The 26,229-nt window shown below is 34.4% G+C and overlaps 1 protein-coding gene across 1 annotated transcript in view; it reads left to right on the forward strand.

Annotated features, from left to right (window-relative positions):
- The window catches only part of LOC114349403 (protein phosphatase PTC7 homolog), a 136,038-nt gene that overhangs the window by 91,370 nt on the left and 18,439 nt on the right, over window positions 1–26,229 (forward strand). Inside the window, exon 4 of the mRNA XM_028299765.2 lies at window positions 22,976–23,114. Within this exon, the coding sequence (XP_028155566.1) occupies window positions 22,976–23,114 (139 nt within the window). The remainder of the gene's footprint in view (window positions 1–22,975; window positions 23,115–26,229) is intronic.

Below are 26,229 nucleotides of genomic sequence, written 5' to 3' on the forward strand. Positions count from 1 at the left end.
TGAATAAACTAATCTCTCAAAGTGAAAATGGCTTACGACGTTTGCTGTACCAATTTAGTATAAATTAGAAAACCAGAAACTTTAACATGTTAACTTCCTCAAAAAAAAAATGCATGGTTATAACAGCAAATTCAATAAGATGTAAATTGTAGCTGGAGGGTTAGATAATAGAACAAGTGATGAAGTTTAAACATATGAATATTTAAATATAACAGACCTGCAGGTTGCCTGAATGAAATAAAAATTCGGAAAACAAATGAAAGGCAGAATTTACAAAACAGTCATCAGACGGGGTCTACCCCAAAATCCCGACAGCCACAATCCCGTCGGCCAAAATCTCGACACGCCAGAATCCGGACAGGCCAAAATCCCGACAGGTTTGATAAGTTTCTTTTTAACATAATTACATTTATTTCTTGTTGTTTGTTTATGGCCATCTGTTTTTTATTTTTTGTTACTAAACAAAAGTATTTACCATTTAATATGAACTAATTTCTAAATAAAATTTCTAACATGGGTATATGAATTAAATTATTTTTTTCCAATATATAGTCCAATAATATAGGTATTTAGTGTGACCAACTCCAATTCAGTCGAACTCGGGACAAAGCTGAAAAAAAATCTGAAATCCGGGACTTTTCAATGAAAATCGGGCCATTTTTTTAAATATAGAACTTTAACATCATCATTTTATTGATTATTTAACATTTTTATGCTGACAATGATATTTTTGTTGGGATTAAGCGACAATTGGTTGTAATGAAAACTACATTTTTCTTAGTTTTTGACGTTTCGACTCCCAATCCGGAAATTGTTCTCAAAGAACCTTGAACTGCTAGAATGTTGGGAAAAAGACCGGTTGAAAAGCCAAGAAAGCGCTGGGAAGACACAGTAAACAGCGACGCACAAGTACTTTTAGGAGTCCGTGTATGGAGAAGAGCAGCCACAGACAAACAAGTGTTGAGGCAAAAAATAAAGGAGGCCAAGGCTCAATTTGGGCTGTAGTGCCATAGAAGAAAAAAAATTAGTATTACGTTCTAGAAATTGTCGACTTTTTGCGTCCCACCAATTCAATTTGATGTGAATTTTTCAAAGAATAACGTATTAAAAATTTCAAAATAAAATTTTACCAAAACGTTGAAAATTCGGATGGCCCGGAACGTAATTCGAGCCATGTCCCAGATTTTTCGGTCTAGTTGGTCACACTAGGTATAATCCAATCCTGAATTCAAGCTTACTTTCATATTAATAGATATTATCATGTCACTTACAACCTTCCATTTCAGTAAGTATAGCTTTTTATTATAAAATAAAGTGTTTAATAATTTTTTCTTTTAAAATACATAATAATTAGTACCCTTACTTATTAGTAAGTCATTAATTTTTCAATTTCAATACTCTATACTATAATATGATTTGGTATTGCATTTGAAAAGGAAACAATAAATATTCAAAATGTAGTGGTCGGAATTTTTACTTATGCGAGAATTGTTGCATGTCGGGATTTTGGCCTGTCGGGATTCTGGCGTGTCGGGATTCTGGCGTGTCGGTGTTTTGGCCGTCGGGATTTTGGCTGTCGGGATTTTGGCTGTCGGGATTTTGGGCACCGCATCAGACCAATAATGACATACGCGGCAGAAACACGACCTGACACAGAGAGAACAAAAAGCTTGCTCGAAACAGCGAAGATGAAAACGCTTCGAAAAATCGATGGTAAGACTCTATGGGACAGAGCTAAGTACAGATATACGACGGAGATGCAAGGTGGATAACATTAATAACTGGGTGAAGAACAGAAGAGTAGAATGGAACGACCTCATAAGATCAGTGACAACAAATAGAGTAGTAAGATCGGCGAGAGACGGTTCCCCAATAGGAAGACGATCAGTGGGAAGACCACGAAAACGATGAAATGACAACATACTGGAGGCATATTGAAAAAAACAGACAGGACAGAGTCATGTCTATGCAAAAAGAAGAAGAAGATTTATGTCATAGAAAATCTTAATAATATATGAAGTATGTAATTAGATAATTTTTTCTAATTACTTTTTTTCTTTCTAATCTTTATATTTTCTACAATTTCGCCATAACTTTTTTTCATAGTTTTTGCCCTTAAAACTCACCCCCTTACATTTCCTGACGTCAGATCGCTTGTAGATTATTTTTCCATTTATTTGTGGTATATGTTCTTCCTTTTCGAATGCGTTTGGTCTTAAAAATTATCAGCGCTGGTCTAATTTTTTTTTAAGATATAAGACAAAGGCAAGACTTTTTTTAATTTCCACAGAATATCGTCAACTTCACAAAAATTTCAATTTTAAACTTTTGTCTATGAAAACAGATGAAGCTGTTGTACTCGAAACAAATCAAATTTGCGATATTAGAATTAAAAAAACCTAGTTGTGTTGTTTTATTTTGAGTTTCAAATAAATAGTTACAAAAATATAATCTTAAAATAGAAAATGTTTTTAAAATGTTCTAGACATGTTTTCTCCAAATTTCATTCTATTTATGACACGTGACATAAGGCTAACATGTTATGCTACTTGTACAACCAATAAACAAAATTGGATTTTTTTAATCACCGAAAGTAACTTAATGAAGCTCCATCAAAACATTTAAATCCCATTACGAAATCAAAGTGGCAAAGTCCAAACAACAAATCGCCGAAAGCATAATAATTTATGACTTTTCTAAAACCTTGTTTATTAGTACAGTCACTGATGGTTGTCACCTCCGATTTCGTTGAACCTCAATCGATTTATATGAAAATTGGTGAGGTTAGCGGTTAGCGGATACCTCAATAAACAAAACTGACATGGTGCCAACTTGCGCTTTTACCTGGGGGTGGATGCAACCTCTTCTCGGTGGTGAAAATTATTTTATTGAAAATAACCCCAAAAATCGATAGACGGACAAATTGTAAGCGAAATTTGTCATATGAAGTTATTAAAATAAATCAGTACTTTTTGAGTTATTTAAGATCAAAGATTTTAATTTTTCGTAAAAAAAATGCATGTTTTAAAGCAGTGTTTCACAAATAACTCAAAAACTAATAAGTTTTTAGAAAAAAGTTATTACCAAAATTTAAGCTGATTAAAAATCGAATAAACTCCTTACTAAACCTTTGAATATTAATTCAAAGTGAGTTACAGTTAATTAAATATATATTTTTTTCGGCGAGTACTCAAATATAAATATTCAAGCTTAAATACCGGGAACACGATGTATTTAATAACATATACTTAATAAACACTTAAAGTACTCAGGAATACCTATCAAATGAGCTCCAGAAGAAATTGATATCATCAAGATTAAGCCAGTTATGATGAAAATAAGAGAACCCTTCCGAATTTTTTAGGAAAAAGTGAAAAAAATAAAATATACCCCATTTTCACAAGAATTAAAATTTATAGTAATCCCTATAAGAGTTTCTTTATTTTAGCATAAGTAATGACCTTAAAAATGTTGACCAGTTTAGAATGCATATTTATGAGAAAAAAATATGATATAAGTCATAACTCCAAAAATACTCCATATACGTAAAAAATGACGGAGAATCAAAGTTTAGTTTTTATTATTTTTGTAGGATAAAAAATAACCGAGATAGAAACGTTGAAATCCTAAATTTTACTGCTTGATCAATGTACCATTTAACATTTTATACTTAAAAAAATAAGGGATTTAAAAGATTAAAAATACGATTTTATAGCCTCTGAAATTACCTTTCCAACGGTTTTTGGTTGAATCTGATATCTTAAAAATTACCGGACTTATACTAAAAAAACATTATTTTTTGGAAAAAATTTTTAGAGTATAAATTTTCTTCTGGAGTTCGTTTGGTAGGTATTCCTGAGTACTGTGACAAGTGTTTAGTAAGTGTATTATGTTATACAATTCATCGCTTTCTCGTTATAGACAAGGCGAAAACGGCGGGTTAGTTGGGAAAAATATTCCCATGAGATTTTTTTGCATAATCACATTCGTGAGACACGCCAGAATAAGATTCAAGAAGTCGCCCACGCCAAAAGTGGTCCAAATTTTTTTTAACAATTTTTTTAATCAAATTGCAAGAATCAATATTTTTGGCCCGGACAATTTTTTTTTAGGGTTTTTGGACCATTCTGGACAAAGAGGGTCTGTTATATTTTTTCCCTAAAGTTGATCGTTTTCGAGTTATAAGAAATTTAAAATTTGAAGAACGCGAAAATGACCCTTTTTAAGACTTAATAACTCGGTTAAAAGTTATTATTATGAAAATCAGAAAGTGACTAAATCAAAGTTTAAAGCCCCCGCTACATGATCCTGAAGAAGTCTGTGTCATTAATTTATTACTTAGCTGTTATTTTTAATTAATAACAATGAGCAGTTAGATCGTATTGACGCCGCGCTGCTGTAAATGTGAGTGCGAGTAAGATGCACAAGTGGACTGCCGGAATGGCATCTCTCTCGCACTCAGCATTACGGCCGCCTAACACGTGCATGGCGCTCATTATTATTACTTAAAAATAACAGCTTAGTAATAAAATAATGACAAAAATTTCTTCAGGATCTTGTAGGGGGGGCTTTAAACTTTGATTTAGCCACTTTCTGATTTTCATAATAATAACTTTTAACCGAATTATTAAGCCTTGAAAATGCGTTTTTCGCGTTTTTCAAATTTTAAATTGCTTATAACTCGAAAACGATCAACTTTAGAGAAAAAATATAACAGACCTTTTTTGTCCAGAATGGCCCAAAAAACCTAAAAAAAATTTGTCCGGGCCAAAAATATTGATTTTTGCAGTTTGATTAGAAAAAATTGTTAAAAAAAATTTGGACCACTTTTCGCGTGGGCGACTTCTTGAACCTTATTCTGGGGTGTCTCGCGAATGTGATTATGTAAAAAAATGTCATGGGAATATTTTCCCAATGAACCTGCCGTTTTCGCCCTGTCTATTATTTAAGCATGAATAATTAGATTTGAGTACTCACCGAAAAAAAATATATACATTCAAGTAAGTACCTATAACTCACTTTGAATTAATATAAAAGGTTTAGTCAAGTAAGGAATTTATTTGTTTTTTTATTAGCTTCAATTTTGGTAATGGCAACTGTTTTGTAAAAACTTCTAGCTTTTGAGTTACTTATGAAGTACCGCTTTAAAACCAGCATTTTTTCACGAAAAATTAAAATTTTTGATCTTTAATAACTCAAAAGTATTGATTTACTTTAATAAATTTATATAACAATTTTTGTTTATAATTTGTCCCTTTATCGATTTCTTGGGTTATTTTTAATAAAATAATTTTCACCCCCCGATAAGGGGTGGTAATCCATCCCCGGGGTAAAAGCGCAAGTTGGTACCATGCCACTTTTGTTCCTTGAGGCATCCTCTAACCTCTAACTACTCACCAATTTTCATGAAAATTCATGGAGGTCGCCGAAATCGGTGGTAATAGCTCATAATATCCACCTTCAGTGACTGCGCTATTGGTAGGGGAGCCCAAGCGGGGATTTTTGCAGTTACTCGAGCGCGTCAGATTATCATATGGGGAGAAACCTGATACCCTGCAGATGTACCTCTACCATATATTGGCTCTTAGCAGGGGAGTTCGTTAAGGGGGCCAGAAAAAAAAAATCTATACTTAAAAAACTCGAAATTGTCAGATTAAGATAAGGTAAGTTAAATACATGCGAAAGACTGTATATTTCAAAAATCTGACGATTTTAGCGGTGCGTAAGTAAATGGGTGAGTCCCAAAGTTTCACAAGGAAAAAGCGAATATTTCGCGAAATGAATAACAGATCGAAAAACTAAAAAATACGTGCTCAATATTTTTTTAAAAATCTATCGAATGATACCAAACACGACCCTCCAGGGAAGTGGGGTGGGGGGTTACTTTAAAATCTTAAATAGGAGCCCCCATTTTTTATTGCAGATTTGGATTCCCTACGTAAAAATAAATAATTTTTATTCGAAACATTTTTTCGAATTATCGATAGATGGCGTTATAATCGGAAAAAACGATTGTTGGAAATGGAAAATTAAATTAAAAAATGGCAAGCGCCCACTAAAATGGAAAACTTTACTTAACTTTTTTTGGTTTTTGGGACCTACTATTCACAACCAAATAGGTCCCCATAACGCTCGAGTGACTGCACATTTAGCATACTTTGCTCCCCTACTATACAGGGTGTTTCATTAATAATTGTCCATATAGTAGCTGGAGAGTCCTTAGCACAAAATACGAAGATTTAACCTAAAACACTTAAATAAAATGTGGTTCCTTACTGAGTTACAGGGTGTTTTATCTAAAAATTTAAATCAAGTATATTCAAATGGGAAATAAGCCACAATTTTACCTAAAAATGATTTTATTAACGTTTCGACGCCCAAGTCGGGTGTCGTTGTCAAAATACAAAATAATACTAAATAAATAAAATGTTGTTGCTTAGTAAAAAATTCTTCTAATAATTTATTTAATCTGACTCATTTATATCGGCAATTCAGACACGTATTATACATTTTAAAGTAGACGACTTTGACAACGACACCCGACTTGGGCGTCGAAACGTTAATAAAATCATTTTTAGGTAAAATTGTGGCTTATTTCCCATTTGAATATACTTGATTATAAAAATGCCACAAGAAAATAGCTTCAGAACAACATTAAAAATTTAAAAATTATTTTTGCTCAGCATTTTAAAACTATTCGACGTATCCTTTTCATACATGGCAGAAAGTATAGGTACTGTACAAACTACTAAATTATGTTAAACAAACGTTTCTGGCTATTACCAGAGGCGTACGACGGGGGAAAGTGAATGGTTGACCCTTTCCAAATTCTACGTCACTGGCGGAATTGCTGTTTTAGTTCAATTTTTGGATTTTCCAATACTTTCTACGAAAATAATATACTCTCCATTCATAACGATAAAGTCATTAGTTTTCGAGATCTTTGAAGTTAAAAGTGAAACGACACGGTTATTTTGATTAATGTATTGTGTCGCTTCATTTTAATTTAAAATATCTCGAAAACTAATCATTTTATCGTTACGAATGAAGAATATATTATTTACATAAAAGGTATTGAAAAATCAAAAAATTACACTAAAATAGCAATTTTGTCAGTGGCGTAGAATTTGGGAAGGGTCAACCAGCCACTATCCCCTGCCGTACGCCTCTGATAGTAGCTAGAAACGTTTATTTATGTTAATTTAGTAGGGTGTACAGTACTTACACTTTCTGTCAAGTATGATAAGGATACGCCAAATAGTTTTAAAGTACTGGGTACAAATAATTTTTAAATTTTAATCATGTGAATTATATCATAAATTAATCAAAATATCTGTGCCGTTTCATATTTAACTTCAAATATCTCTAAAACTAATGACTTTATCGTTACCAATGAAGAGTATATTATTTACGTAGAAAGTATTGGAGAATCTAACAATGGCACTAAAATAGTAATTACTCCAGTGGCGTAGAATTTGAGAAGGGTCAACCAATTACTATCCCCTGTCGTACGCCTCTGGTAGTAGCTAGAAACGTTTGTTTATCATAATTTAGTAGGGTGTATAATAGTCGCACTTTCTGCCAAGTATAAAGAGGATACGTAGAATAGTTTTAAAACGCTGAGCAAAAATAGTTTTTAAATTTTTAGATAAAACTCCCTGTAACTCAGTAAGGATCCATATTTTATTTAAGTATTTTAGGTTAAATCTTCATATTTTGTGATAAGGTTTCTCCAGTTACTATATGGACAATTATTAATGAAACACCCTGTATATACATATTTTTTATATCATCATTTATACATATTGACCCTGAAAAGTAAAAAATCAAATCAATTTATGTCTATGAAATTTTGATGAATTATGAGTAATTATTTTTATTGATGTAATTATTTGTTTTCAAAATTTTGTTGATACATAACATTTTGTATGCCAATTTTAACCAGTACAATAAATGTTACATAAAAACGAAAATAACTATATCCGCATTTCAACCCAATTGGTACTTTTGTAATAATTAATAGATAATGGTAATTAAACACAATTAGCCGTATATTTTATTTGCTGTCTCGTCTTCTAAATCTTAAGCCATTTTCAAAGTACAATTTTTTCCGACCTAATTGTTGTTGCGGATTTTCCTCGTGATCTTCGGCCTTCCACCTTTCATTGTATAATGAGTCTTTCCATGTTTTCTGTGTTTGCTCTCATAACATGTCCAAAATATTTTAATTGTTGGAGATGGACATTACTGGAGAGTCGTTGGCTAACTTTTAGCTGTCTTAAAATTGAATTACTTGTCCTATGGTCGGTCCAAGGAATTCGTAGCATTCGTCTCCAACAGAACATTAGAGAACATTAGGGAACATTAGATAAATAATGGGAATTAAATGAACAATCATAGATGACTTATCAACAAAACAACTTATTTGGTTCGGACATTGGGTTACAAAAAATGTATGAACAACGAATACCAAAGGAAGTACTAAAATGGCAACCACAAAGAAAGAGAAAGCGAGGTAGACCGAGGAAAAGTTGGAGTCAAAGGATAAACAAGAAGCTGAGAGAAAGAAACATAGAAGAATTGAAGAAAAAATCTTCTGTGTAAAAGGTATATTTATTTGAAAACCCCAATAAAGGGCTACATTAAAAAACAGAACGTTTTCTCTCTAAAGAGAGCATCATCAGTGTTCTAAGCCTAAAATAAATATAACCATAATTAGTGAAGACAAAAGTAAAAAATTTAAAGGTTGACCAAGATAAAAAATTAGGTTATACTCACAAGCTCTACATGCTAAGCCACCAAAAATACATGTGCTAAAACCCTTAAAATATCTACTAAAAGTCTTACATTGACATGTCGTATATTAAATCCTGGCGATGGATGAAATTCAGAGAGATACCTCAAAGCATCATATGACTATTCCACGAAGCATGTGGGTTGAGTCGATTTCTCTATCTTCACAAAGAGAAAGGTGAAAGCCAACTGATTACAGGTGACAGGTGTGAAAGCGTTTCTGACGAATGACAGCACGAGACAGACAGTGTAACTTGAAGTTTTGTGAATTGAAATGTAGTTAGGTACACTAGCCACTAGTTTTAAAATTATTTGTAGTAAAATTCAATAATAACAACAAACATCGTGTGCTGGAATTATAAGTATACCATATTAAGCTAACAAGAATAATATAATAGTCTAAGAGCTAGAGGTGAGAAATCATCGTCATAAGTAATATGGAGTTTGGCATGTGAAATGTGTCTATTGTATGTTGATAATTATGACCCCTTTCAGGCTGACACCTCAGTGGATACAGGGAGTAGCAATAAGGGATGAAAGGGGAAAATTAACGCAGTCATTAAAAGTTTTTGACCTCCTATTTTGTTAAACCTCCATCGATTTACATAAAAATTGGTGAGTAGTTAGAGCATACCTCAAGAAATAAAACTGATATGGTGCCAACGTGCGCTTTTACCCTGGGGGTGGATTTCACCCCTTCGCGGAGGTGAAAACTATTTTATTAAAAATAACCCCACTAATCGATAGAGGGACAAATTTTAAGCAAAATTTATTACCTCTAATTATTAAAATAAATCAATACTTTTTGAGTTATTAAAGATCAAAGATTTGAATTTTTCGTGAAATAAATGCATGATGTAAAGCGGTTTTTCGTAAATAATTCAAAAACTGTAAGTTTTATCAAAATAGTTATGATTACCAAAATTTAAGATAATAAAAAATAAAAGAGATTTCCTACTCGAAAAACCTTTGAGAATTAATAAAAAGTGCGTTATAGGTGATGGAATGTATATTTTTTTCGGCTAGTACCCAAATCTATGTATTCAAGCTCAAATAACGGGAAAACGGTGCATTTTATAAAATATATTTACTGAACACTTGTCAAAGTACTTAGAAATATGTATCAAATGAGCTCCCGGAAAAGTTGATACCATTAAACATTATGCTACAAACATTTTTCAAAGTTTAGGCTCCAAAAATTTGGAGCTTAATTATTATATTATTTATATAAGTTTTTAAAATTGCTTTAAGACATTTATATAAAATATAGCAAAAATGTATTTTAATATTATGTCAGATGTGCCCATTATTGGACATCTTCAGTTTCTGTACATATTCAGTTTATACAGGGGCGGTTCTAGACCAAAAAAAGTGGGGGACAAGGGAACACAACCGGTGAATAAAAAAGATAACGTGCCTTTTTAACGAAAATTATAGCACAAAAGTACTGTAAAAACTGAAGGGGGGCAGCTGTCCCCTGCGCCTGGCTAGAACCGCCACTAAGTTTATATCGATAGAAAAAATCAATTAAATATCGAAATAATATAAAAATAATATTTTAGTAACATACATTTAATTAATAATATGTTCTTTTTATCATTCGTAACTTCACGCATGTGCTCTTAAATTGACGCTTTTGTATATGTACTTGCTACTGTCATTTCGGAGCCGGCGTTTGTATTGAATATATATTATACCTATACTCCAAAAATATAACTGCTTTCAACATGGCAACAGAATACACTTGCGTGCTTAAAATAAATTGTACAATTGATACAATGGAGACACTGTACGTAAAAATCTTAATGAAAATATCATTTTATTTCAAAAATATATTACTTCATATAAACTGTAAAAGAATTGAAATATCAAATAAATAAATATTACTTATTAATTTTAATGTAAGTAATGTTAAATGGCAGGTTACAAATTTTTGGTGCTGTCTACCCAATGATTTATGTATTATGTATATTATATTGTATAATATACAGTGTGTCTACTTAAGTTGGACACATATATTACGGGACATATTTTATTTTTAATTTTACGAAATAAAGTTATAATTCATAAAAAGTTCTGCATCGTCTAAAACCTACGATTCAATCATCAGATAGCAAATTATATCTATATTATGGGAGGTATTTTAAAAAATATGAATTTCGCTCAAGATTAAAGTACCTTTTTTTTCACACTGTTATAAATTATTGTTACTACGAAAAATTGTTTGGAATTAAAAACTGTGTTCTAATATATGCAATAGTTGTTATTATTATAATTAAATAATTAATAATTATTATAATAATGTAACTATTATCTACATTCTTTTAATAAAAAGAAAATATTAAATTTTTTCCTCAAATTAGAGATACCTACCAATCATCATTTTCATTTATAACTCTTTTATTATTAATTTTACGAACAAAAATTATTCTTCATAAAAAGATCTGCACGGTCTAAAATCCAAGATGCAATCATAAACATAATTAAAATTGTATCGATTTTAGTCGATGTGTAAAAAATATGAATTTCGCTCAAGAAATTCGCTCAGTAAAGTGCCTTTATAGCTCACAATATTTAAATAGTAGGATAAAATTGCACATTAAACATAATTTTTAATTCTAAACAACTTTTCATAATAGCAATTTTCCATATTAGGAATTTAAATACATAAAAAACCAAGTTTTCGTTATAATAATGCTCGCATTTTTAACTTGTTATATTTAAATTGTAATAAAACGAACTTGGTAATAAATTTTAATCCTAACTTCATTCCCGAATTTCCTTTAAAAATTATTCTGTTAACAAATTTCCTATGTCCAACACTTTTTCCTAAAAACTCGAAAGGGTTCCCTTATTTTCATCATCACTTACTTAGCTTTGATGTTATAAACTTCATCTGGAGCTCACTTGATAGGTATTCTTGAGTACTTTGACAAGTGTTCAGTAAATATATTTTATAAAATGCACCGTTTTCCCGTTATTTGAGCTTGAATACTTAGATTTGGGTACTAGCCGAAAAAAATATACATTCCATCACCTATAACTCACTTTTTATTAATTCTCAAAGGTTTTTCGAATAATAAATCTCTTTTATTTTTTATTATCTTCAATTTTGGTAATCATAACTATTTTGATAAAACTTGCAGTTTTTGAATTATTCACGAAAAACCGCTTTACATCATGCATTTATTTCACGAAAAATTCAAATCTTTGATCTTTAATAACTCAAAAAGTATTGATTTATTTTAATAATTAGAAGTAACAAATTTTGCTTAAAATTTGTTCCTCTATCGATTAGTGGGGTTATTTTTAATAAAATAGTTTTCACCCCCGAGAAGGGGTGGCATCCACCCCCAGCGCACGTTGGCACCATATCAGTTTTATTTCTTGAGGTATGCTCTAACTACTCACCAATTTTCATGCAAATCGATGGAAGTTTAACAAAATAGAAGGTGAAAACATTTCATGACTGCACCAACTTTCCCCTTTCATCCCTTGTTGCTACTTCCTGTATCCACTGAGGTGTCAGCCTGAAAGGGGTCATAGTTATCAATATACAATAGACACATTTCACATGCCAAACTCATATTACTTATGACGATGATTTCTCGCCTCTAGCTCTCCGTCTATAAGGAGTGAAAATAAAGTTATTTAAAACCAATTGTCAGCGGGGTTCATATAAGTGTATTACTAAAGATAGGTAACCAACCATACATGCGGTGTTTTTTAAATTAAAGATATTATTTTTGTTTTAATAGTTGAAAAAAAAAATAATAATTTGCCCATATGATCAAATGCATGTAGGGCAGAGAAAATAAATATATTTTTTAAACTATTAAATATGATGAGGGCAATGTATAGGTTGAAGTTTATATATTCCTATAAGTATGAAGTTATTTGAGATCCGACACAAAGATGATTGATGTAACTGAATGAATTGAGACAGTCAACATAGGTATGACTAGTGGTAGAACTGTTATTCTTGTAGAATAACAGGTAGAACTGTGTTGTGGTGGAACTGTTATTATTCTTGTTAGCTTAATATGATATACTTGTAATCCCAGCACACGATGTTTTTTGTTATTATTGAATTTTACTACAAATAATTTTAAAACTAGTGGCTAGTGCATAGAGGTATATATTAACATAGAGGGAGCCTACCTTCCGCGCTTCCTGACGACAAGATCTCATGGACTGGTTTGCGGCATCTCTTTCTAACACATTGTATCGAAAATCTATGATGACATTCAGTGTGAATATAGGCACGGAAGAGGAGGACAACTGTAGCAGCTTTACTATGCGTAAGAGTGAAACAGCACTAATCCAAATAAAAAAGATGGTGTCGTCACTTCGCTCTGAATGACACTCTCTCTATGCTAATATATAACTCTATGGGCTAGTGTACCTAACTACATTTCAATTCACAAAACTTCAAGTTACACTGTCTGTCTCGTGCTGTCATTCGTCAGAAACACTTTCACACCTGTCACCTGTAATCAGTTGGCTTTCACCTTTCTCTTTGTGAAGACAGAGAAATCGACTCAACCACCCACATGCTTCGTGGAATAGTCATATGATGATTTGAGGTATCTGAGGATTTAATATACATGCCAATGTAAGACTTTTAGTTGACATTTTAAGGGTTTTAACCCATGTATTTTTGGTGGCTTAGCATGTAGAGATTGTGAGTATAGCCTAATTTTTTATCTTGGTCAACCTTTAAATTTTTTACTTTTGTCTTCACTAATTATGGTTATACTTTTAAGCTTAGAACACTGATGATGCTCTCTTTAGAGCGAAAACGTTCTGTTTTTAATGTAGCCCTTTATTGGGGTTTTCAAATAAATATACCTTTTACACAGAAGATTTTTTCTTCAATTTTTGTAATTAATGGTACACAGCCAGCTACAGGAAATTTTTTCCTTATGGATTTTAAAAATAGAAGAGGACGTATGGAACAACCGGACGAAGTGGCGATTTGAAGTCGAAAAACAGCTGAAAACGTTATAAACCGACATAATGTAGTATTGTGTTTTTCATGAGCATTTTTCAGTGCGTAACAAATGATAGGAAAAAGGGTAAGTCCGTGATAATACACATTTATGACATTTATTCTAACATGACAATTTAGTTAAATCTGACATTTGTCACATTTTATTTTCAATTTGGAATAAAAACAAATCAAATGTGTTTCTTGCATTTATAAAATGGTATTTTCTTTGATTTGTATAGTCTTATAAATTATACAGATTATATTTGTAATATCATTATCTAAGAAAAAAAAATATTTTTTTATTATGGCGCCATCTATCGACAACTAGAATAACTAGAATAAATGTTATAAATGTCACCGACGAAATGTAATCACCGACGTGCGTTTTTTTCTGTCACATACAATTTAATGCGTTAGAAAGAAATCGAAAAACTGTGACGCACTGAAAGATGATCATGAGAAAAAGAATAGTAGTGTAGCAGCCTTCCTAAATCTAGTATTCATACTGCTTTGGCTGTTTTCAAACATCTACAGCCCTTGGTCGCCTGGACCGAGCGAACCATCTACCTCCAAGCAGATCGGTCTTTAGCCACTCTTCGGCATTTTCGAAGTCCAAGCTTCCTACTATTTTCTTCAACACTGCAATTTTCTCGATATATTCTGCTTCCTGCAGTTTATCGGTAAGGTTTCTTTACTCACACATTTGTGGCATTTTTTCCTTTGCCATATTACCCTTTATCTCTGCTATCTGGTCAGGTTTTCGCGTTTCCTAAATATGTATTCGATTATCATTAGTAATAATCATTCTTAATGTTCTTATTTGTTCAACAAAAGAAAACCACAACAAAGGTAAATATTTTAAATGGTATACGAGAAGGGAGCATTCATTAGTCTACAACAGATAAGACACTCTTATTAAATACAATTATAATACGGAAAATATTATTCCAGAGACTGTATTGAAAAAACAAGTTAATTTTAATGTACGTGGGTGCTCCGATAAGTACTTAGCCTCTCCGCTCGATGGCGTCTCTGTCGCCAGATTCGTGTACCATCGTATAATACATTCTTGTAGACGGCCTATGTTAAAATATCAGCCAAATCGGACTCATAGTTTTGTTTCGACCGCAGAGCTTATTTCGCCCTTTTCCATATATTTCGGTCTAAAAGTGTCCACCGAAATACAAATATGAGAATATATGAAACCTTAATACGACCAATAACATGCTATGGCAGTGAAGCCTGCGTCTAGAAAGAAACATCCAAAAACAAACTCGACACATTCGAAAGGATATTACTGAGGAGAATACTAGGACCTGTGAGGGGAAACGGAATCTTCAGAAGTCGATACAACAACGAGCTTTATCATCTTTATAAGGAAACTCCCCTGGCAGACTTCATTAGAATACAAAGATTGCAATGGGCCGGACATGTGATAAGAATGGGAGAGGATAGGCTACCAAAAAGAGCACTGAATGCTAGAATGCAGGGAAAGAGACCGGTTGGAAAGCCAAGAAAGCGCTGGGAAGATAATACTGTGTTCCTTGACTATCTGGGAAGATAATTCCTTATCTATGTTTATACTGTGATCTCGCATTAATCAATATCCTTTTATGTTTTAAACATCTTGGCGTTCCTTTCCTCAGGTAGCTGTAGCTACTTAGTGTGGCTGTTGGTTGTAGCCCTGAATCCAACGGGGTCTTCTAGCATTTTTGCCACAATTGGGCACTTGCTCGTGTAGTGATCCTTCCCCAAGTTAAAATTCCACCTTCTCTAACTTGGCTATATCGTACTGATGACGACCAACGAGTCAGAAACACGTGTCTGCGATTGCATTACATCATCTCATATTTTGTGTATTCTTTATACCATGTTGCGAGCTTGGCCAATATTTTTTCATTTTCTATGTTTATACTGTGATCTCGCATTTTTCAACATCCTTTTATGTTTTAAATATCTTGACGTTCCTTTCCTCAGGTAGCTGTAGCTCCTTAGTGTGGCTGTGTCGGTTGTAGCCATGAATCCAACGGGGTCTTCTAGCATTTTTGCCACAGTTGGGCACTTGCTCCTGTAGTGATCCTTCCCCAAGTTAAAATTCCACCTTCTCTAACTTGGCTATATCATACTGATGACGACTAACGAGTCAGAAACACGTGTCTGCGATTGCTTTACATCATCTCATATATTTTGTGTATTCTTTATACCATGTTGCGAGCTTGTCCAATATTTTTTCCTTATCTATATTTATACTGTGATCTCGCAATAATCAACATCCTTTTATGTTTTAAACATCTTGGCGTTCCTTTCCTCAGGTAGCTGTAGCTCCTGAGTGTGGCTGTCTTGGTTGTATCCCTGAATCCAACGGGTTCTTCTAGCATTTTTGCCACAATTCGGCACTTGCTCCTGTAGTGATCCTTCCCCAAGTTAAAATTCCACCTTCTCTAACTTGGCTATATCGTACTGATGACAGTAAACAGCGACGCACAAGCCCTTTTAGGAGTCCGTGTATGGAGAAGAGCAGCCACAGACAAGCAAGGGTGGAGGCAAAAAATAAAGGAGACCTAGGCTTAATTTGGGCTGTAGTGCCGTAGAAGAAGAAGAAGCGTGTGTAAAGCCTCCTTTCTTGAATAGTTGTATGAGTTCCCTTTGTGCTGCTTCTGCTTCTTGTATCGTCTCAGCTCCACCTAGGATGTCGTCTACATACATGTTTTCCTTTACTATTTTCGACGCCCTAGGGAATTCTGCTCCTTCGTCTTCTCGTAACTGTTGTATTGTTCTTAACGCTAAAAATGGTGCTGCGGCCGTGCCTTATGTGACCGTTTTCAATCTATATTCCCGGACTGGATCATTAACGTCCTTTCTCCAGAGTATTTTTTGATATATTTGGTCTTTTCTGCCATTCTCATTTGTCTAAACATTTTCTCCAGATCCGCTGAGTATGCTACCTTATTGGATCTCCATCTTAGTAGTATATTCGTCAAGTCCTGTTGTAATGTTGGCCCTGTGTGCATAATGTTGGCTTACTGCTATTTTATTTAGCGTATGGCTTAAGTATATCACAGAATATATTTAGATTTATGCATTATACAATGCATCACAAACAGATGTCCAATTTTTTTATATATTCGATTGACCCTTCGGTTGCCATTACAAAGTCTATAGGGTCGCCTGTGTATGCTCTGCGTGGGCAGTCCTGAACAATGTGACTGATCGTCTGTCTTGCAGCGCCGCAGTCACAAGAAGGCGAGGGGAGTTTACCCCATCTGTGGAGGGAGTCGGCGCATCTTCCACAGTTTGTTCGAATTCGATTAAGGGCTGCCCAAATCTTACGGGGACGTTCAAATTCGCCAGGTTTCCCTATGATGTCCGGTAGACTATGGTAATGCGGATCTGTCCTACTTTCCCAATCTTCTCTCCATCGGGTATTTAAGTCAAAGTTGGATTGCTGCAGCGCTTGAGCAGATTGTAGAGGGGGTAACCTGGATCGTAGACGGTTTCCAAGAATATCGGGGATGTCGTTGTGGACTAGAAGCTGGCGACTGTCCATTATTTTGTTATATTCTTTAACCAATGCATGTTCGCGGCGTAGGTTGGGTGGTGCTATATTACTAAGTGTAGGTAGCCACATTGTAGGGGTGGGCTTAATTGTGCCTGTTATCATACGCATAGTACGGTTTAGTTGGGTGTCGACCAGGTGGGTATGCCTGCTATTTAGCCACACTGGAGCACAGTATTCTGCCACCGGATATATCAGACCAAGAGCAGAGGATCTTAATGTTGATGCTGTGGACCCCCATGTAGTGCCGCAGAGTTTCTGTATTATATTGTTGCGTGTTTTCAATTTTGCTGCTGTTTTCGTCAGGTGTTCTCTGAATGTGAGCGTTCTGTCTAGAGTAACCCCAAGGTATTTCGGGTATTTATTGTGTTTTAACAGCTTGTTATTAAAATACACTCGCAATTCTCTGTTTGCCAACTTGTTGTTTAGATGAAAAGCTGATACTTCAGTTTTTGTCGTACTTGGCTGTAGTCTCCATTTCTTAAGGTATTCGCTGAGGATGGATAAGTCATTCGTGAGAGTGATTTCTGTAGTTTCTAAAGATTGGTGGCTTGTTGCAAGGGTCCAGTCGTCAGCATATCCAAACTTCCGAGAGTCGGTTTCAGGCATGTCAGCAATATAGAGGCTGAAAAGTAAAGGGGCAAGGACAGAACCCTGTGGAAGACCATTGTTAAGTTTCATCTGTCTACTCGTCTCCTTTCCCATTATAACCTGGAAGGCTCTGTTGGTCAGCATGTTGTCAATGAGGTTAATTATCTTTCTGCAGGGGATAATGCGGGCCATTTTATATATTAATCCCTGTCTCCAAACAGTATCATATGCTGCTGTTAGATCTATAAATACTGTTGCTGTCTTTTGTTTCTTTTGAAAACTAGCTTCTATAAAAGTTGTTAATGACAGCACTTGGTCCGTACAGCTTCGATGAGGGCGGAAGCCAGCTTGTTCAATGGGGACATTTTCTAGTATCCTGTGACTAATTCTGTTGAGGAGAAGCTTTTCTAATAGTTTATATACCATGCTGAGTAGAGCTATGGGGCGGTAGTTTTCTGGCTTATCGTTTGATTTGCCCGGTTTCGGAATTGCAATTATCTTTGTTCGCTTAAGTGTGAAAGGAATGTTACCTGACTGAAGTATATCATTAAAGAACATTGCAAGCCACTGTTTCGTGTATGCACCACTGTGTATCAAGAACTCTGGATGGATACCATCAAACCCAGGTGCTTTACCTGATTTCATTTCTTTTAGCGCATGTGTGATTTCAGAAATAAGTATTCTTGCTGAATATTCGGAGTTCGTTCTGTTCATTTGTTTTAATGCCCTTAAGTCTCTTTTCACGTTGGTAGTATGTGTTCGATCTCGTGGAGCTCTGGATAGAGATACTATATGGGAGGCAACCTTGTTAGGAGACATTTTAGACTCTCTGGATTCCAGCTGGTTAGCTCCTCCAATTTTCCGCAACAAGGACCATGCCTGCCGGCTTGATTTTTTGAAGTCAAGGTTTTCGACAGTCTTTATCCATTTTTGGCGTCTAGCTGTATCGATGTTGTGTAAAAGCTCATCGGCTATTTCTCGGTCACCACTTTCGAGAAACTTCGTGTATAAGTCTTCACATGTTTCAGTCCATCCAGGCACATATTCTTTACGATACCCCCTAGGGATGGTTTTCTTGGCAGTGCTTATTACTGCGCCCACAAACCTCTCATAATGTTTGCTGGTTGGAGGGACCCAGCTCAAGCTCCGGTCTAGTTGTTCAGAGAACTTCTTCCAGTTTGCTTTTCTAAGATTCCACCTGGGTCGAGGATATGATCTAATTATTGGAATTGATATTCCGATGGTGATAAGCACCGGACGATGTTGAGTATGTGGGAAGTCTGCAAGGACACTTCTCGCAGTTGTTAGTGGTCTGTCATTGGTATCTTTTGAGACAAAACATAGGTCTGGGTTATATTCTTTTCTCCATGCAGCTGATTTAAATGTTCCTCTGTCTTTGGCATCAAAAACTAGGTATGTGTTTTGCTCTTCGGACCATTCTACTAGTGCCTCCCCATTTTCATCATTCGTGGTGTACTTCCACATTTCGTGGTGGCTGTTGAAGTCGCCGATGTATATAGTAGGATGTGGATGAGTCTTTAGCACTTCTGGGTTCCATGTAGTGGCTGGAGGTTTGTATATGTTAACTACGGTAATATCTCCAATCTTGATGACTACTTCGTGTATATTATTTTCATTGGAAGCAGAAAGTAGGAAACCATTTTCTATATTGCAGCGAATGTAGGTTGCGACGCCGTAATGTTTATCATAGGTGGCTCCCAGTAAATCGTAGCCAGGTATCTTTCCCCTTAAATCAAGCTGGACTTTGTCTTCAGTATGGGTCTCTTCTATGGCAACCAGGTCAATGTCGTTATCGTGTAGGATTTTTTGCAACACTTGGCATTTTGCCTGGCTTATGCCCTCGATGTTAAGGTGACAGACTCGGATACACGGTCCGAGATCTCTAGTCAGTTGGTTCTGAGAAGAACCTTTATTTGTTCCCATCGTATGTTTACGTATAGATAAGATTTCTGTTTGTGATCTGTGATGTTGGCAGGATATTGTTTTTGTTTTTCGTTCGTCTGCCGCCAAATTTTTGGTTTACTGCTGATAAGCTTTTACTTGACGCATCAAACACGGCTCTTATTTTAGTTGTAGTACTGTCCTCCTTTCTCACTGGATGATGTGGTAAGTAATATCCATCTTCATGTTTTTCTGCTATTCCCATGTGTCCTTGTTTTTCATAATCTTCCATAAATTGTCTGTAACTCACTTTTAATTGTTTATCCTTCGTAAATGTCTTTTCTAATGGCATCAATCTGGCGAATGCCAGATTCTCCCAGAATGCTTTGATTCTCCCAACATTAAACGGGCGTGTTTGGGGATTTTAGAAAAATGAAAAAAGAGCAATATCAGTCGGTGATTCGACTCTTGTTTTTAGAAGGGAAATCCCGCTGCGAAATCAAAAAGCACTTGAATGCTGTAAACGGTGACTCTTCTCCTTCGATGGAAACCGTCAAAAATTGGTTTAACGTGTTTCAACGTGGTGGCACGTCGGTTTTTGATAAGTCACTCCCAGGTGCCACGAAAACGGTTACGACTGAGGATAACGTGAAAGAAATCCACGATCTCGTATTGGTTGATCGCTGACTGAAGGTGCGTGAGATAGCTGAGACAGTAGGCATCTCAAAATAGCTCGTTGGTCATATTCTGCATGAAATTTTGGTCACAAAAAAGCTGCCGGCGCGATAACTGCCGCACTTCAGAGCAGTGCCTGATGCTGTTTAAGCGTAATCCAAATGAGTTTCTACGTTTTTTGATAACCGTCAATGAAACGTGGTTCCACTGGTATACACCAGAGTCCAAGGAACAGTTGATACATTGGACGTTACTCCGCGAACGTGCTCCGAGGAGGGCGAAAACTATCCAATCGGCCGGAAAGGCGATGCCCACCATTGTCTGCGATTCACAAGGTGTGATCTATATCGACTTCCTGGAAAAGGACGAAACGATCACAGGGCTTTACTATGCCGCATTATTAGCCTGATTCGACGCCGAATTTCATAAAGAAAAGCCCCCAGGGGGGAAAAATGCTCTTCCACCATGACAACGCTCCGGTTCACACTAGTGATGTTGATTATAGTTACTTTTGATTATTCGTTACAAATCGTTACTTTTGTATAAAGTAATCATTTACAATATTCGTTACTTTGATTACTATGATTACTTTTGTTACTTTTGTATTTGAGTACCGGTAATAATATCGAGAATCGTATTTCTCAGTAGGTAGGTATTTTGTATTGGTATTCCGATATAACAACGACCTTCACCGATCTGTTTTTACTCGCTGGGATACGATTGGTAGAAAGTAATCAAGTGTAGGTACTGGTTTGTAGATACAATAGTCGTTACTCGCTCTGATACGATTGGTGCGAAGTAACGAAGTAATCAAAGTAGATACAATAGTCGTTACTCGCTCTGATACGATTGGTACGAAGTAATCAAAGTAGATACAATACTCGTTACTCGCTCTGATACGATTGGTACGAAGTAATCGGTACTTTCGCTATTCATAAGTAACGAGTACTTTGTAACGAATAGATACTTTTTCAACATTTCTAGTTCACACCTCCGCCATCGACATGGCCAAATTGGTCGAATTTGGCTACAAACTGCTGTTGGATCCAACGTATTCCCCAGATTTGAGCCTGTACGACTTCTTTTTATTTCCAAATTTGAAAAAGTCACACGCCGGGCAGAAATTTAAGTCGAATAAAGAGTTCATCACCGCCACGAAACCCTAATTTGCAGACCTCGGGAAAAGGTATTTTTCAGACGGGTTAACGAAGGTGGAGCATCACTGGGCCAAGTGTATCGAGCTAAATTTTCGTTTTTCTTTTGAAGGCTGAAGGCTAAGTATTGTACCCTCGGAGATCGCTGGGAAAAATTACACTCAAAATAACAAAATTCAATTTGGCAACACTGTGTTAATGTTGATATTAACATATCTCTTTTAAGATAAACAGAACTGTAATTTAGTCCATACAAATTAATATATTTTTTTGCCAACAAAAATGAGATTTTTCAACCAAAGAATGTTTCAAATATGACGTGCAAAATAATTTTTAATTGGGTTCCGCTAATGAGCTTGCTTTTTTTGTCATTAAAGTAGAAAAAACTTAATGGGTTGTAAAAAACATTTTATCTGTAGGGGCTTCTGGAATGTCTTAAATTAAAAATATCGAATTTCATTGATAAAATGCGCATATCCCACCGATCTTCGCTTCGAATACTTATCGGACCACCCTAATAATTCGTTATTCTATCATTTAGTTTTTGATTTTAGTTTCGTGTGATTCCTAGTTTGATTCGTAATTTGGTTAGATTAGGGTTAGATTCGGTCGTTTTGGATATTAAATGTGTCAAACGAACATGAAAAATAAAAGTCGGTGCTATCTCTTGCATTCAAAAACTATGTATACATAATTTCTCTTTGTCGGCATATCTGAAAGGCCGCGCTGAATTGGTCTATTTATATCTAATTTTGTACACTAATTAATGAAAAAGTAATTCACACTGTTTTTTTGGAAAACTCGCCATTTATAGTAATATTCGCCATTTACTTTTACATCTCTATGAAAGTAACTTGAGTGTCACCTATTCGTCCAAATACACTTGTATCAACAAGTTCTATCCAAGTTAAGTAGGACGTTGGCCAACTTTCTTGGATCCAAGTAGTGTCGAATTTTAAAATTAAAATGGCGTCGGTGTCGAAAAATCGCAAACGAGAAGTAAACACAAAAAGAAAATGGTCTGAAAGGGAGAGCGTTATATTCATGGAGTTATACGAAGCTGAGGAAGCATTATAGTCGAGTAATTACCTACGAGCTAAGGTATCAACATATTAGCAACCACTCGAACACCTTCCACAATCACTTCCATCTTATTTGACATCCAAGTCATTTAACCGTAGCAACCAACTTGGTTTAAGTACACTTGTACAAGTGCACTTAGTCCAAGTTGGAATCCAAGCATTCTTGGATCGTGTCAACCCGCTCTAGAGGTTTCTAAAAAACTTTATAACATTATCTGTTCTTTTCTAGATACAAGGCGAAAGATGTGCTGGGCGTGTCCAAATGGTAGCTAATTCGATAGCATGGATGGCGAGGAATCTTTCATTCGATGAAAATTTCGTATCGCCTTTCGCAGAAAGTGCTTTTGCCAATGGTATTAATACAATAGGTAAGTAGACCAGTAAACATATTATGTATAGTTTATTATATTTTTATGAGTGATGGTATTTTGAACGTTTTTATGTGCGAAAGGCAGTATAAAAAGGCATTATAGCAGTTGGAGCACATGATATCATTGAAGAACTGTGAACAGCGTTAGGAAAAACAGGAATAGTGCAGTCACTGAAGGTTTTCACCTCCGATTTCGTTGAACCTTCATCGATTTTCATGAAAATTGGTGAGTAATTAGAGGATACCTCAAGGAACAAAGGTGACATGATGCCAACTTGCGCTTTTACCCTGGGGTGGATGCCACCCCTTTTCTGGGGTGAAAATTATTTTATTAAAAATAAGACCATAAATCGATAGAGGGTCAAATTCTAAGCAAAATTTGTTATATTAAGGTATTCAATATAGTATATTCAAGGTAAGTCAATACTTTTTGAGTTATTAAAAATCAAAGATTTTATTTTTCGTAAAAAAATGCATGTTTTAAAGCTGTTGTTCACGTATAACTCAAAAACTATGAGCTTGTACAAAAAAGTAATTATTACCAAAATTGAAGACAATAAAACTGTTCACTCAAAGTACTAAACTAATGTTAATTCAAAGTGAGTTATGGGTAATTGAATGTATATTTTTTTCGACGAGTACTCAAATTTAAGTGTTCAAGCTTAAATAACGGGAAAACGATGCATTTTATAAAATATACCTGCTAAACACTTATCAAAGTACTTCAGAATACCTAACAAATGAGCTCCAGAAGAAGTTAATAGTATCAAAAATTACGCAAGTTATGATGAAACTAATAGAACCCTTTCGAATTTTTTAGGAAAAAGTGAAAAATAAAACGCCATTTCCACAAAAATTAAAATTTATAGTAATCCTTACAAAAAATTCTTTGTATTAGCATAAGTAATGATATTAACAATTTTCACCGGTTTAGAATGCATATTTTCGAAAAAAGATTGATTTAAAAAAATCAGAATTTTTAAAATTATCGTCATTTTTATTTTCTTTTGATAATAACTATAAAAATACTTAATATACGTAAAAAATGGTAAATAACCAAATTTTATTTTTTTCTATATCAAATATTTTACCTTTTTTAGCAATTCTATAGGGTGAAAAATAACCGAGTAGAAACGTTTAAAGCTTAAATTTTGCTGCGAGAACCATGTAACCGTGGCCGTTTAATCTTTGATTTTTAAAAAAGTAAGGATTTTAAAAAATTAAGTTCAACGCATTTTAATAGCCTTTGGAATTACCTTTTAAATTTTTTTAGGAGAACCTGATATCGTAAAAATTAACGGAGTTATTAAAAAAAAAACGATAACATTTTTTGGAAAAATTTTTAAAAGATAAAGTTTAAAAAAATTTTGGAGCATAAATTTTAATGCTATTAACTTGTTCGGGATCTCGTTTGATAGATATTTCTAAGTATTTTCACAAATGTTTCATAAGTTTATATTATAAAATGCATCATTTTCCCGTAATTTAAGCTTGAATACTTAGATTTGGGTACTCGACGAAAAAAATATGCAATAAATTACCTGTAACTTACTTTTTAATACTAAAAGTTATTTTTAGTAAGGAGTTTATTTAATTTTTTATTAGCTTCAATTTTGGTAATAATATCTTTTTTGTAAAAACTTATAGTTTTTGAGTTATCTATGAAAAATCGGTTAAAAACATGCGTTTTTCTTACGAAAAATTAAAATTTTTGATCTTTAATAACTCAAAAAGTTTTGATTTATTTCAATAACTTTATATAACAAATTTTGCTTAGAATTTGTCCGTCCCCCTATCTAATTATGGGGTTATTTTTAATAAAATAATTTTCACCCCGAGAAGGGGTGGCATCCACCCCCAGGGTAAAAGCGCAAGTTGGCACCATGTCACCTTTGTTTCTTGAGATATCCTCTAACCACTCACCAATTTTCATGCAAGTCGATGGAGGTTGAACGAAATCGGAGGTAATTGCTCATATCCACCTTCAGTGACCCCACTAGAATAAGTTTGCTACCCAAATGTTTGATTTTTGTTGACCGGTTCGCGAAGTCGGGGTAGCGTAAGCGGAGAGTATCTTTATAGTAGTACCTATATGAACTACTTAACAAATAAATAAAATTATATTACAATCACATCACGCAAGGATCTTGTTTTTGTGTAAACAATTTTCTATTGTTATTATTGCCTTGATGATTCATGTGTATTCACTGATTTAATGAATAGTTCAACAGTTATACATAACTTTGTGATCCTGAAAACAAAGCTATGACCAATTTTATTACATATTTCAATTTTCTTTATTGTTACGATTATTTTTTATTGTTATCGATATTTGAATCATAAGTTCAAAAATAACTCAAATTGTAGCGTCTATACAGCATACAGCAGTAAATAATTTTAATAGTTCAGTGGGAAAACCAGTACGTGACTTTTCTGTTAATTCTTGTATTTACAATAAAAGCAAGTGATATGTACGTGTATTGTAAATGTCTGCTGCTACTCCGTAACTCTAAAGGTACGTATCCATAAGTCCGTGTAGCTGCTCAAATGGATACGGCATGCGCTCCCCTACATATAAACCGCAAACCGGTTGAATCTAAGAGGGTGAGTGCCGAGCGACGAGCACCAACATATCCACTATGTGGAGCTGCTACACGGAGCACCAACGTATGGACACTGGACACGTACCTAAATGTCTTAGTAACGGATATACTAGTTTTCGAAGCCGAAGGCACGAAAACAGTACGTAATAATATATACAGTGAGGACGTTTGAGTCGGAATAAATTCATTATCTCGAGATTGGTCGAATTTGGAAAAAAATCCTGAGACAGGTCGATTTTTATTTTTAAATTAGAACTTTTTGGCATATAGGTATATCCATCTTTGGCATATAGTGATGTCATCCATCTGGGCGTGATGACGTAATCGATGATTTTTTTAAAAGAGAGTAGGGATTGTGTGATAGCTCATTTGAAAGGCTGTTCAATTTCGTATTCACTAATATAAACAATAACGTAATTATTTATACGGGGCCAAAAATATTTTTTTATTAAATTATTTGACACAAAAAGAAGAATGAAAGCATTTTATTTCATTCAAAATACATTTTAC

Source organism: Diabrotica virgifera, chromosome 1 (assembly GCF_917563875.1).
Source record: "Diabrotica virgifera virgifera chromosome 1, PGI_DIABVI_V3a".
Classification (NCBI taxonomy): Eukaryota; Metazoa; Arthropoda; class Insecta; order Coleoptera; family Chrysomelidae; genus Diabrotica; species Diabrotica virgifera.